General features: G+C 45.9%; 1 protein-coding gene across 4 annotated transcripts in view; it reads right to left on the bottom strand.

Moving 5' to 3' along the window:
- The window catches only part of ERG (ETS transcription factor ERG), a 281,719-nt gene that overhangs the window by 178,757 nt on the left and 87,583 nt on the right, over positions 1–15,379 (bottom strand). For all 4 annotated transcript variants that reach the window (XM_029214406.1, XM_029214410.1, XM_029214407.1 and 1 more), the window contains exon 3: positions 5,946–6,033. In XM_029214406.1, coding sequence (XP_029070239.1) covers positions 5,946–5,984 — 39 coding nt within the window. In that variant the 5' untranslated portion in view covers positions 5,985–6,033. The remainder of the gene's footprint in view (positions 1–5,945; positions 6,034–15,379) is intronic.

Below are 15,379 nucleotides of genomic sequence, written 5' to 3'. Positions count from 1 at the left end.
GGAGCGGGACGAGGTGGGATGGGTGAGGTATGTCCCAGAACATGTGTCTGGGAACGTGTGTCCTGTGCCCTGGATGGCAGGTGCTGTGTCTTTATGATCTCTTATTCCCACACCCACACTCCCAACCTGTTTCGAGTACAGGGAAGGCTTTGATGTTTGCTGAATGAACGAGTGAATCAGAGACAGATTCCTTGTTGCGAAAGGGTGCAGCGGAGCCACCCACAGAGCTACAGGCGGGTGGACTTACTCAACTCAGAAATGACCAACAGACTCACAAACAGAGAACAGACTGTGGTTGCCAAGGGGAGGGGGAGAGATGCATTGGGAGTTTGGGGTCAGCAGATGCAAAGTAGTATACATAGGATGGATAAACAACAAGGTGCTACTGTAGAGCACAGGGAACTATATTCAATATCCTGTGATAAATCATAATGGAAAAGAATATTTTTTTAAAAAAAAATAAATAAATATAAATATATATGTGTGTGTGTGTGTGTGTGTGTGTGTGTATGTATGTATAACTGAATCACTTTGCTGTACAACAGAAATTAACCCAACATTGTAAATCAACTATAGTTGATTTATAGTCCAATAACCAGAGCTGCCTGGAGAGCTTCGTGCTCAGCCTCTGTGTAGACACAGCCTCTCACTGCAGTCCCTGCCCAGCTGTCACTTGACCAGAGCTGGCTCCCACCCGCCTCAGCAGCTAGACCAGCGCTGGATGAAGAGACCTCTAACACTGACGATCTGCCACAGTGCAGGATGGTTTACAGTTAGAAAGTGTCTTCCCAAATATCGTGCCACCTTGAGCTGCCCACCTTGATCGTCCCCTTCTCTTCTTTTAGTATCTTAAGCTCTTCACTGTAAATATCACTCTTACACAAATATGATATGTGATACTTGTGCAAGTTAAAGAATAAGAAGCAAACGCTCTTGTATGCATCCTGAGCCCACAACAGGCAATGCCAGGATCTCAGAAGCCCCCTGAGTCCCTCCCCAAAGTTCTCCCCTCCCCCACAAGGCAATTTCTGTCCTGAATTATGTACCTATTGTGCCTTTGTTCTTCTTTTTGCCACATACATGTGTGTCTATGAACAACATATGTTTTGTAGTTTTGCCTTTTTTTTGATCTTTATACATGGAATCATACTGTGTATAAAGTATGATACTTTATTCTTAAATAAATATGGTATGATAAATACAGTATGATACTGTACTTATTCTTCTGTGACTTTTTTTTCACTCAACCTTGAGAATCATGCACATCAATGCACAGACACAGGTAGATGTTTGTAGTTTCTTCTTCACTGCTGTATAGTATTCCATTGGAGGGCTAGACCACAAGTTATTCATCTGTTCTCCTGGCATTTGGGTTGTTCTAGTTTTTTGCTTATGCATGTTTCTTGGCACCTGTGTGCAACAGGGCATATACCCAGGGGTGGACCTCCTAGAGCATCATTAACTTCAGAAGTTAACGCCAAACTGGTACCAAAGCACAACTGGTATTGTACCAACTTACCACCAGTGTGGAGGAGAGGACCCTCTGTGTCCCATCCATGGTAGGAACTGACATTATCTGTATATTATTACTATTATTTCCCTTATCTCCTAACCACCTCTCAGAGCAACTAGCCAACATGTCCCATATATGCACTCATCTCCTCTGATGTGATCATGGTATGCTTTAGGTACATATGTATCCATGAAAAGTACATGATGTCTTTTGGGAAGTGTACATGTTTTCCTATGTGTAAATAGTATTGGGCCACAGAGCACATCCTGTTTTAGATTTTTTTCATTCAAGTCAATATTTTTTAAGACATACCCATGTCGCTCTGTGTATATCAGACACAACAATATTCTGTCTTGGAGATGGATATGTTATCTTCATTTTACAGACCACAGAAGCTCTCAGCAGGGTCTTGGTGCATTACCCGTAATAATAGCTCACTGAATCCTCACATTAACCGCCAAAGTAGGTGCTTCCACTTCAGACAAGAGGAAACCAACGCACAGAGAGATTAAGGAACTTGTACAGCATCACCGAGTTAGTAAACGACAGGGCAGGATTTGAATTGAGTCCTAGGACACTAGGGCCCTCTCTCTTATCCATGATATGAACCTAGCTAAGAACATGCGGCTCGGAGAGTTTTGGGAACCAGCATCTCTGGGTCACACAGCCAGTGATCCATGGAGTAGAACTAAAATTCAGACCCTTCCCCTCTCAGTCCCATCCTCCTTTGGCCAGTTCCAAAACGTCTAGTAATCCAAGTGGGTAGTTGATGAATGGCAAAGGGAACAATTACAAACTGTACCAATCAGATGTTTCTTTAAAGCTAGAAACTTGACTACTCTCTACTCTGCTCATCCTCTTCGTCTCTAATGTTAGTAAATGAAAATATTAAAACGGAGCTCTTATGAGGAAATGCAATGATGTAAATTGAGAATTCTGATGAGAATTCTCATCGGAATGAGAATTCATGACCAAAGTCTGTGTCAAATCCTAGTAAAATGGATTTTCTAGTCTTTTTTCCCTGCTTGGGATGTAACAGAGAAGAACCAACCTGACTCCCTATCAGATCCATTCCTTCAGCTCTAACCCTTGTGCTCTGTTGCCTGTGCTTAGTCATGCTGGCTCTGCACCTTTTGTAAAAGAATGTTGCCTACAGCCTGAAATATACAGGATAGCCCTTTCTCAAGGCTCTGACTTTTAAAGGTGTAACACTTTTCTAATCATATAGAGATAAAAAGTTGCAAAGCAGAGAATAACAATTGTCTTGTTGGAGGTTGATAGGACAACTGTGACCAGACCCATGCGGACAGCTGCAAGAACAAAGGATTCCGGCACCAAGAAGTCTGCAACAACCAGCCACACCCCCTCCCCTTTTGGTATAAAAGAAGCCTGAATTCTAACTCGGGTAAGATGCTTCTTTGGGACACTAGTCCACCATCTTCTCGGTCTGCTGGCTTTCTGAATAAAGTCGCTATTCCTTCCCCTCAACAACCTGTCTCTGGATTTACTGGCCTGTCATGTGGCAAGCAGTTCCAACTTGGACTCAGTAACAGGGATAAGAGTCTGGGTCTATCTTTGGCAGTGAAACGTGCTACCCCTTAGCAGAGCAGAGGCATGGTCACATGGCCTAACCAGCTCAGAGCATACTGGTGTGACACTCACCATAATTTCTATTATAAGACAGTACTTGGAAGGGCCAGCAAAGAAAGACAAATCAAAATGTGCTTAATAACTTAATATTTTCATCAATAAAGAATAAGCTGAAATACGTTTAAAGTCCTGTTCATTTTCTTTGTAAATCAATTGCCACAATTGTTACATTATTTAAATCAAGAATATCTAATATTTCACAATTATTTACCATCCTTCCTTTTTAAAAACTATTTCCAGCTCCTTAAATATATGAAAGGGTAAAAGTAATTTGCTCTGGCAGAAAAGAACTATAGGAAATTTTGCAGAATACATTTCCTAAATAAAAAGGAACATTTCCTTCCTCCAGGTCAGCCTATGGAAGGATACGAAGGCCACATAAAGTCTTTATGGCTGTCTCCGTGCACACCTGCCAGGTGAAGTCAATTCTGTGGAGAATTCAAGTCCTTTTCAGATGAGAAAAACATTTCTGTAGCAGTGAGCCAAAGACAAAATCTTCCACTATCTACATTAACATAGCAAGTGGAACCTGTCACGTGTCATTTATAAGAACTTCCTCTCCCAGAAATAAGAGCTGCATTCCTCAGCCCACAACCAGAAACTTCTCAGCATAGAAAATTTTACTGAATAAATTCCCCAAATTGGGTATTTTAAGGGAACAGTGGAAGGCAACCTATTTTCCTGACTGTTGTCAAGGACACCAATTTCATAAACAAAAAAACAAGGAAGTCCAGGAATAATTATTCAAATTCCAATAGGTGGAATTTGATAGATTTACCAAGGAAACAAATGTCTTTAATGCAATTCTCTCTGCCTCAAAGCCAACATCAGCTATTAGTATATGCAACTCTAAATTACCAAATCATCTTCAAAAGACACAGAAGCAATTTTAGTTGAAATTTGTTTTTAAGAAACTCTCAGGGTTCCATTTCTTAAAATTATCTGTCAGTTATATTTACGTTAACCAGTGTGAGGATAATAAATCAGAGCTAAAAACATAGCTCATTCCTGAGATCAAATACAGAACATTTCTACTAAACACTTTTTCAGAGATCATGTTTCTCAGATGTGTCTGTTTGCACTTGATGAATTAACTTTTAAAAATCTGCAATAATTTCTTGCTGAATTCATCTTTTCCTTCTGGTTGGTTACGAATAAAATGCCAGTCAAAGTGGATTTCAGTTGCTGTCGCTCATACTCTGAACTATAGAAGATATTTCTTGCATCAACTTCTTTCCCTGAGAGCTTTTCTTTGCATCCTGCAGCTTCATGGTCAACAGAGGCTAAAAGAAAAAAGTCCCCTCCCCCACTCAGTGTGTAGCACAAACACACTCACCAAACACATTCCAGATATTTCTGAAGAGACCTTATCACATCCACAAGAGCTTTCCCACTTGCATTTTTGCAGACATAATGTCCATATGCCCCAATCAGTTATCACACAGAAATCAAATGATAGTGTCAACCCAGATGATCTGCTCCTGTCCGTCCCTGGATGACATTCAGACAGCTCCACACCCCAGGATCCCCCGTATCTCTGACACTTGCAGTAACACCCACAAAGGTCAGAAAATGCATTTAAGCTCTTATTACTTCTAATTCCACTTTCAAAGAAATTAAACACGTATGAATGTGAGTTGTACATGGTACATAACACTTTCGCAAATATACTGCTTTTGAAAAGCATGTGTGTATGTAAATGTGTGTGTGCACGTGTCATTTTGGAGGGCGTTTTATATTTTAGTCCAAAAAAAAAAAGATAAATTTTTCAATACCATAAACTTTCCTCTCCTTTATAAGCCACTTTCCATTTTCAATAAACGTTTTAGGTAAAGAGTAAAAATTAGTAAAACCGATGTCACCATTTGGGGAAATGAATTTATATGGGGGAAGCCAAGAACTGGCAAGGTAGTGAGTGAGTTGGGCCAATGTAGACAGCTGGACCAATCAGTACAGGTGTAGACAGCCTATCTGGATCATGTAGCTCAAGCCCCAACTTTTTCTGTAACTTTTATTTGGGTCAAGTATATGAAAACCATCACTTCATTTCTCCTGGTGGCTATAACCATGTGTACGCGGAGTACTGAAAGGAATGGGCCAGCTTCCTCTCAGGGACTTGCTTTGGCTGGAGTCTCACTTCCCTGTTGTTCTCTCACCTCCAGAGCTCTAGGAAGAGCTGCCAGTGAGCAGGCGGGGCAGGTGTGGGGTGACAAGCTGCTGAAGTGTCAGCACGCCCAGATAAAACGACACGGCTGAGCACTGGAAACCCTCTCGTCTCTCCCTAGGTAACCCCAGGAAGTGTAAAGGAGATGAACTTAGAACAGAAGTTAGAGAATTTGGATGTGGTTTTCAATGTTAACTCAGGGGTCAGCAATCTTTTTCTGCAAAGAACCAGATAGTAAATATCGTCGGCTTTGCCACCCTATGTTCTTTGCTGGAAGGACTCAATTCTGCCATGACAGTGTGAAAGCAGCTCTAGACAGCATGGAAATGAGTGTGTGGCTGCAGCCCAGGAAAACTCTCCTTCTGGACAATGAAGTCTAAATTTCCTATAATTTACATGCACTATGAAATATTCTTCTTCTTTTGATTTTTTTTCAACCATTTAAAAACTTAAAAGCATTTTCTTAGCTCATGGGCTGAATAAAGACAGGTGGTGGACCGGGTCTGGCCCACGGCTGTGGTTGGCTGACCCTTACATTCGCTGACAGGTGGGCAGGCATCTGCAAAAGTCCAGCCAAGGAGGAAGCCAGGGCAGCTTCCTGGCCGAGCTGGAACCTACCTTGATATGAACTGCCGGGTCTGGGACAGTCTGAATCATGTCCTTCAGGAGGCCAGCACGGTTACCATCTGTTCAGAACCTGAGGCAGCTAGAAGACACAAAGGGGCAACACAAATAGTAATAAACAACAGGTTTCTTTGTTTGGTTTTCCATTAGGACTGAACACAACACACCAATGGTAAAATAACCCCAGCTCTGCACTAAACATTTGCCTTTAGATATGCATAGTAAATGAAGTGACGAGAAACCCAGTTCTCTCCTGTTGGGAATATCACTTACTTTTAGTCCCAAAAACCCTAATATGACAAGTCCCCCCAAACCCAAGTCAAATTCAGTTCATGCACATCATTTTACACGGGCAGCATCTATGAGTGATCATTTAAAGGAAGAAATGAGACACGCAAAATGCTATTTTCTATTATATTGAGAGAACTGGACTTTTGAACTTTCTACTGAAACTAATGCCATCTACACATCGGTAAGCCTCATAATTAAGCACTTAATAAAAAGCACAGATACTGGTCATCGAGTGCTTAAGTGGCAGCCCTGGGGCTAAGGGCTCCACACGCATTTCTCATTTAACCCTGACCACTACTCTGAAAGCTCACATTCCCATCGTCTGGTCAGGGATGTGGACACCCAGGGAGGTTGCTAATTTGTCCATGATCACCTGATTCTTAAGCAACAGAGCCAGGATTCAAGTCAGACTGGCCTGACTCCAAAGCCCATAAGAAACTTTGGTTGGACATAATTAACAGGTTTCACCCTGTATTTTGAAGATACTTTAATTCATTTGAAAATTTAATTTAAACTTAAATGAATGAAATATTAAGGTGCCCATACTCTAGGGAGAAACACTTCATCCAAAATTTTCCTTTCTTCAGATTCTGCACCAGTGCGTTCTGGTTCTTGTCTGTCTGCCCCTCCCCGTCGCAGGTTCTCCACCCCTGCCCCATGCCCCCACCCAGGGCTGACCCCTACAGACTACCTCAGCTGGGCTCCTTCACCTTCTGGGCCCCGTCAAGTTTGATCAACATGACACCACCTGGAGATCACAAGGCGGGAAGAGAGAAGAGTAGGGACATTTTGCCCCCAACCCTTCCCACCATCCACTCGAGGCTCCCTGCAGTCTTGGCCACGGTCTGGCCATAGCTAGATCCTATGGGGACCTCTCCCATCCTCGGGACCCTCCCCCAGGGCTCCAGGCTCCAGGAACCATTCCCCAACCCAACTTTGGTTCTCGGTAGATCTTAGCCATCAGTTGTTTCCTGGCACTGAAAATATCTCTTCTAATTTACATTTTTAGGGGCCATGACTTTTTTATTAACTATTATTTTTGTGTGTTTTCTTCTTGGTAAATCTGGCCTATGACTCTTAGCAGTAGTAAACCACAAAACAAAAATTCACATCTTCATTACAGGACTACAGACACAAAAGCTGACTTTCAAGTTTGCTACTGAACACATTACTCCAGGGATCTGCCAGGGCACTCGCCGAGTCCCAAGTACATGTGTATTCTGGGCTTTCCGACCCTCTCAAGGTGCAAACACATCCACCTCCAACATAGATGAGCTTCTCACGGGAGGTCTTCGCCTCCGGGTCTGTGTGTGGGGTGGGTCTGTCCCCCACATGGCTCCACGGCGTCCTCCCAGGATCAGGGGAAGCTTGGCTGTCCAAGATGACAAACTTGGAACCTTAGACATTATTTTTTCCTATAGCCAAATTTCTTGATCTTGGAAAGTAGGCAATTTCCCCCCTAGTTCTAAAGCAAGTCCTTTTGGGGGATAAGAGTTGCTAAAAATGCACAAGGAATGAAGCACTGTCTTGAAATTGAATTGGGCAGCTCTTGAAGGTCACCCACGCTCTTGGCGCACATGGGCGAGGACAGAGGATGGCAGGCAGCCTGGACAAAGGTCTCTCGGAGCTGGCTCCTCTGGGAGCGGGGTGGATGGGTAATTCCTTCCACTCCTCCGAGACGGCCTCCTCAGGGCAGCAGAAGTCACCCCAGGAAAAGACCACTCTGCCCCTAGGGTCATTCAGCCCAGAGAGGTCCATCCTGGAGGTTTCCTGACAAAAGCAAGTCCCCCCACTGCAGGACCCCACATTCAGGAACGACCGCTTTCTCTGTAGGTTTTAGCACCTCTCTAGGGTAACCCAACCCACACAGTCGCTCCCCCCCCCGCACCCACACGCTGCTGCTAGTACCACAAGCTTGTCCCCTCCCCTCCAAGCCCAGCTGAGTTAATGACTGCCTCTGATCCAAAGAACGCTGCAGAAGGGATGCTCTGGGGTCCTGAGCTCAGACCTTCATAGAACCAGAAGCTTTCCCTTCCTGCCTCTGGGAACCCAGTCCCTGTGCCCCAGGGCAGCACGTGGCAGAGGCCTGAAGTGGGTGTCCGGCTGACACCTGCACCACGTGCCAGGCCCACGAGGGAGTCATCCTGGACATTCCAGAATGGTGGTTTCTCAGATGACTGCAGCCCCTGCTGACAGCAAGAAAGGAGAACTACTGTCCAGCTGAGTCCAGTCTACCCACAGGGTTATGAGAAATAGCAAGTGGGTTCTTGTTTGAAGCTACTCATTTTGGGGCTAGTTGATTACACACATAGATAATCGAAATACCCTTCATGTGTTGTAGATACACAGAGAAGGGAGACTAACTTGCTTACATTTTCCTGTCACACTATGGTAGATTAAATGATGGTTCCAATTCTCCACTCCTCCCGGGGTCCCTGCCTTTTGCCATGTGACTGTGGTTCCTCTCACTAAGTAGGGTGCGCTTCCCCAAGCCTTGTTTTTGGGCTGCCCATTGGACTTGATTCATTCAACAGAACACAGCAAGACAGCCCAAGTCTCAAGAGGCATCAAGTGCCTGCACTTGTAACTTTCCAGCTCCATGGGAACACACCCAGGCTAGTGTGCTGGGGATGAGAGGCATGTGGACAAAGCCCAGTCATCCAATCTCTCCAGCCCAGACCACTCTAGATCATCCATCTGAAAGACTACCCATCCCCAGGCTTGAGAGGGAAACTACAGAACCAGAACTGCCCAGCCAAGGCCAACATGGCCGACCCACAGGCTCATGAGCTGAACAGATGCTACTTGTTTTAAACCGCTGAGATTGGAGGTATATTGTTACACAGCATTTTTGTGACAGTCAATTACTAATATACACAATACGTTCTTAATAACCGGATTACCAAGATGCCCCTTAAAACTTTCCTAGCTAGAGAGATAAAAGGAGACTCCAACAGAAATTTCAAAGGAAATTCATCCCAACCCACAAACAAACCATTTCCATCCATCTAAGAGACATGATCTCAAACCCTTATCCCACCCTCAAAATGAGTTTGGAAACTGAAGAGTAACCGAGAAACTCCAACCAGAAGACTCTGGGATTCTCAGAGCCCTTCTCAGGAACAGCTGAGTTCTCACTTAACATCGTGGGACCCTGTCAGCCTGCTGGAGATTCCAAATATAATGAAACGGAATCAACATTCTGGATATCCAAGACCATAGAAACATCTCAGAAGTTACAAAGGCCATTCAATCTGTAACCAAGCAAGACATAAACCTAATAACAACTGTTTATGTCTCATGTCTTGTATGGGGAACTTTGGGGCACTTTCAACGCATAAAGATGGAACTGTGGGGAAGGGGATAAATAGATTCCAGATGCAGCACTGTCGCTTGTCTACCCCTCCAGGGATAGAGATGGGGAAACAATTCACACAGATACCCAGAGGTCAGTCCTGAGAGCGGATGGCCAGTGGCAATGCCAGATGAGGGACGTGGATAATACCTAGGGGAGGGTAAGAGCTGAGTGATACAGAGAATCAAGGCGATGCCACCAAGAAGCCTTGAAGAACAAGAGGCATGTACATTGGCAGAAAGGCAGGGAAGCAGGGAACAAAAATTCCTCCCAGCTCCTCTACCTTAGGGAGCCAGAGTCTATGACCCTAACGCACCACCACCATCAGGTCATCATCCACTCAAGGGATTTACTAACCAGAGCGTGTGAATGCTGCTGCCGTCCTCCAAACCAGATCGGCCAAGAAGCAAAGTCCCTAAAGCCCAGAAGGATGAAAGTTCTACCTCCTTTCCCATGCCTCTTCCCTCCACAAATACCCTTGACTGTTTCTGCAGTCATTTGGTATCTGTTCTTTTTGCCATTTGAGGGGTTTTTATGGAATTTTTTAAGAGCACTTCTAATTTACTTTTGTGTTTCTAATGAGCATTTCTCAAAAATTTAGTCATTGATGAATGACGTGATGCTTTTATATCGCTGTGGGAGCCTTCTATTTTCTATTTTACTTGCCCTTGAAGCCTTGCAAAACCTGAATCCATGTTATCTAAAAACCCTTTTACTACCTATTTCTTGCAATAAATTCCTTTGGTAATGTATGTTTATGACTTTGGATTTCACAATCCAGTATTATTTTATTACTGGGTATCTTGAAAAATGAAACGCTCCCTTCTTCGTTCTTGTTTTGCAAATGCCAATGGCTTACTACACAGAAACACATATTTGATTTGGGTTGCTTTAGCTATAATTGCATCAAGTGTGGACTGGCGCACAGGGCCAAAGGGAAAATAAGCATTTTGTAATTGGGGAGGCAATACTGTAAAAACGGTTAAGAGAAGACCTGCATATCTGCATGGCTGGGGCAAGAATAGAAATGGGCGCTCCCTAACCCTCTTCTCTTCCCAAGCCAGTTCTGGCCTGTTTGCAAGGTCCCCACACAGTCATAGGGACACTCCAGTCCACACGGCCATGCTGGCCATCCTTCAGGCCTAGAGAAGCACACACAGGACCTGCCCAAGGAGATGGACTGCAGGAAAGAGGCCTGTGTAGGCCCGAAAGACGCTCAGGCCAGTTTGGGCAGGAGCTCTGGGTTCCCAGGCCCCTCAAGGGCAGTGTGGAGTGGGAGATGGGCAAGAGAAGGCCCTAGAAGGCATGGGGGCAGGGCTCTCATGGAGGGTAGTGCATCCAAGCAGAGGTGCAGAGTCAGATGGAAGATGGAAGCCAGATTCGGTTTCCCTCCTCAGAAACCTAGAAAAGGTCACTCTATTCTCTATGGTCTTTGGTTACACATCTGTAGAATGGGGATATTACCGTGGTAGAATAAAAAACACGCTCGGCCTTTGTTGGCAGTTCCTGGCACAGAGCTCTTAAATTTCCTGAGTGCTAAGTGTGACAGGACCATGTCTTGCTCCAATGAAGTGACTCTTGGCAAACCCCTAGAAAGCTTCAGGATGGTCTCAGAACCACCAAGCCTGGGTGAGAGGCCTGGCACTTTCAGCCCCACCCCCTTCCTTTGGAGGGAGAGGAAGAGCTGGAGATTGAATTCATAATTGATCTTGCCTATGTGATAAATGTTCACAAAAACCCCTAACGACAGGATTCGGAGAGTTTCCAAGTTGGTGAGCACATCCATGTGCTAAGAGGGTGGTCCCCCCCGACTCCTCGGAGACAGACGCTCCTGTGCTTGGGACCCTTCTGGACCTCGACCTACAAACCTCCATCCGTCTGTTCATTTGTATCCTTTATAATAACCTGTAACAGTAAGTACAGCAGTGTCCTGAGTTGTGTGACTCCTTCTAGCAAATTACTGAATCCTGGAGGGGGGGATTGTGGGAACCCCCAACTCTGAAGCCAAGGTGGACAGAACGGTGGGTAACCTGAGGACCTGACACTTTCTGCTGGCCTCTGAAGTGGGCGGCAGTCTTGTGGCACTGAGCCTTTAGCCTGTGGTGTCCGGTGCTAACTCCAGGTACTCTCAGAATTGAATCAAATGGTAGGATACTCAGTTGGTATTGGAGAGTTGGAAGACGGGTTGATGGTACTGGAAAATACACCACCTATTTGATGTCAGGAGGGAAAATCCCCTCAATTACCACCTCCAAACTGATGTTCAGCCGTTCACACAGGTGTGATGCAAGATTTGGCCAGCCTCTATTGCAACTGGTTAGTCCCTGAGTAGAGCCACTGTGTAGCTAATCTTCCCTGCCTACTCCACAAGGCCTTTGTGAGGATCAGACTGAACCATGCCTCCAAAACCTCTCACAGTGCTGTGTGCAGAGTAAGCCCTTAATCAGTGATAATCATTTTGGGGAAGAAAGCACACATTCTGATATTGTATAAAATCTTGCACCTTTGAGGAAAACAATTCTCAAGAAAGAAATTGCCAGGTTTTCATAAGGGTCCTTTGTCCTTAATGTTAAAACCGAATTTTTAATTTTTAAGCTAACTAGTCATTAAGTGAAGACATTTTAGACGAAATGGCTCTGAGCAAACTCATCACAATGGATCCATTCACTGAATGAGCTGATCACGAGATGCACTTGTTCTAGATCAGAGGGTATTAGGCATGTCAGTCCCTTACCAGCAAAACCTACCCTAAGTACTGCACAGGGCTGACTCTGCTCTGGGCAGTGGTCTCCTAAATGGAGTGTGAGGCCAATGAGACGCCCACCTGGGGCCCATGATTTAAGGAGGTGTCCCACCCCCGCCCTCAGGCTCCTGCAGGTGCTCAGCCGACACCTGAGAGGGGGCATCTCCTTCAACTTTGTGCCTCACTCGGCTGACCCTGGCCCCAGCCCTGGTGCCTGCACTCCCCGAGGTAAGCAAGAGAGACCAGTGGGGGCTTCCCTGGTGGCGCAGTGGTTCAGAGTCCGCCTGCCGATGCAGGGGACACGGGCTCGTGCCCCGGTCCGGGAAGACCCCACGTGCCGCAGAGCTGCTGGGCCCGTGAGCCGTGGCCGCTGGGCCTGCGTGTCCGGAGCCTGTGCTCCACAACTGGAGAGGCCACAACAGTGAGAAGCCCGCATACCGAAGAAAAATAACGGAAAAAAAGAAAAAGAGACCAGTAGAAGGTGGAAGAATGAGAAACCAACTGTACCTCTATATTTGTCTAAAAATAAGAAACTGTACTCCTTCAGTAGGATATGGCTTATCTTTCCAAATGAATACAAATAACTACTTCAGTGGGTTGAACTGTTTCCATCATGCAACCCTTCATGTGTTGGAGCCCAAACGCCCAGTAGCTCAGGACGTGACTTTATGAGGAGACAGGGTCTTTCTAGAAGTTAAAATGAAGTTAAAATGGGGTTATTAGGGTGGGCCCTAACCCAATATGACTGGTGTCCTTATTTTTTTTAAAAAAAGGGAATTTTGAAACAGAGACCTGTGTAAAGGGAAGACAATGTGAAAACACAGGGAGAATACAACGGTCTACAATCCAAGGAGAGGGGCCTGGGAAGACTGTCCCTCACAGCCCTCGGAAGGAACCAATTCTGCCCTCACCTTGATCTCAGACTTGCAGCCTCCAGAGCTGGGAGAGAAGAAATTTCTGTTGTCTAAGCTCCCCCAGTCTGTGGTACTTTGTTACAACAGCCCTGCAAACTAACACACCTTTATTTTCAATATTTTAACTGATGAAGAATACAGGCCCTGATGGGGGCATGGCCTCAAGAACCACATCCAATTTAATTGCACTATTTCTTACGGGACACAAACTCTGCTCAAGGACCGTCCCAGGCAACATGGACTGTTGTGCCATCTACTCATCACTCCTGGCTTAATGTCAGCAGAGAAGAGACTCTTTTAAGTTCTAAGGCCTAAGTGAGTGTTATACGGGGCCCACCATAATCTCTTCCAACCCCTGGAATGCTTTTCGGGGGGAAGCCTGACAGTCCTGAAGAGCTAAGGGGCATGATTTGTAGATAAAGTGCTGAAATCCTCCACCTTTATTTATTTTTTTGCATAGCTAATGAATGTGTAGACTCAATCCCTGTGTGTGCCTCTCGAAATGAGGTTTCAACTGAATTCAGGCAAAATAACTCTAAAATAAGTATGAACCAAACCTAGTAATAGGACAGAAAAAATATAGTTATCATAAAAGCACAGGCCTGTGGACACTGTTCTTGGCCCTTTGGCTCTTCTGGAAGGCGCAGAAGAAAGTGGAAGGCAGTGTAGAAGGGAAGAGTTGTGATGACTGCAGTACTTAGAAAGCAGTGATTTTAAAAACTCTACAGGAGACACCTTCAAGATGGCAAAGGAGTGAGACGTGGAAATCACCTTCCTCCCCACAAATACATCTACATGTGGAACAACTCCTACAGAACACCTACTGAACGCTGGCAGAAGACCTCAGACCTCTCAAAAGGCAAGAAACTCCCCATGTACCTGGGTAGGGCAAAAGAAAAAACAGAGACAAAAGAATAGGGACGGGAACTGCACCAGTGGGAGGGAGCCATGAAGGAGGAAAGGTTTCCACACACTAGAAGCCCCTTCGCGGGCAGAGACTCTGGGTGGCGGAGCGAGGGAGCTTCGGAGCCGTGGAGGAGAGCACAGCCACAGGGGTGCGGAGGGCAAAGCGGGGAGATTCCCGCACAGAGGATCGGTGCCGACCGGCATTCACCAGCCCGAGAGGCTTGTCTGCTCACCCGCTGGGGTGGGCGGGGCTGGGAGCTGAGGCTCGGGCTTCGGTGGGAGCGCAGGGAGAGGACTGGGGTTGGCGGCGTGAACATAGCCTGAAGGGGTTAGTGCACCACGGCTAGCCGGGAGGGAGTCCGGGGAAAAGTCTGGACCTGCTGAAGAGGCAAGAGACTTTTTCTTACCTCTTGGTTTCCTGGTGAGCAAGGAGAGGGGATTAAGAGCACTGCTTAAAGGAGCTGCAGAGCTGGGCGCGAGCCGCGGCTAACAGCGCGGACCCCAGAGACGGGCATGAGACGCTAAGGCTGCTGCTGCCGCCACCAAGAAGCCTGTGTGCAAGCACAGGTCACCATCCACACCTCCCCTCCCGGGAGGCTGTGCAGCCCGCCACTGCCAGGATCCCGGGATCCAGGGACAACTTCCCTGGGAGAACGCAAGGCGCGCCTCAGGCTGGTGCAACGTCACGCCCCCGCACTCCGTGCCCCTCCCTCCCCCCGGCCTCAGTGAGCCAGAGCCCCCGAATCAGCGGCTCCTTTAACCCCGTCCTGTCTGAGCGAAGAGCAGATGCCCTCCGGTGACCTACATGCAGAGGCGGGGCCAAATCCAAAGCTGAGCCCCTGCGAGCTGCGAGAACAAAGAAGAGAAAGGGAAATCTCTCCCAGCAGCCTCAGGGGCAGTGGATTAAAGCTCCACAATCAACCTGATGTACCTGCATCTGCGGAATACCTGAATAGACAACAAATCATCCCAAATTGTGAGTGTGTATGTGTATGCTTCTTTGTGTGATTTTGTCTGTATAGCTTTGCTTTTACCATTTGTCCTAAGGTTCTGTCTTTTCCTTTTCTGTTTTGTTTTTTTTTTTAGTATAGTTTTTAATGCTTGTTATCATTCGTGGATTTGTTTTTTGGTTTGGTTGCTCTCTTCTTTCCTTTTTGTTTATTGCTTTTTAATTTTTAATATTTTTTTTATTTTAATAACTTTTTTCTTTTCTTTTTCT

Source organism: Monodon monoceros, unplaced genomic scaffold, assembly GCF_005190385.1.
Source record: "Monodon monoceros isolate NGI ecotype Baffin Bay Population unplaced genomic scaffold, NGI_Narwhal_1 Super_Scaffold_11, whole genome shotgun sequence".
NCBI lineage: Eukaryota > Metazoa > Chordata > Mammalia > Artiodactyla > Monodontidae > Monodon > Monodon monoceros.
Note: the sequence above shows the minus strand (reverse complement) of the source record. Positions and strands in the feature narration are given on the sequence as shown.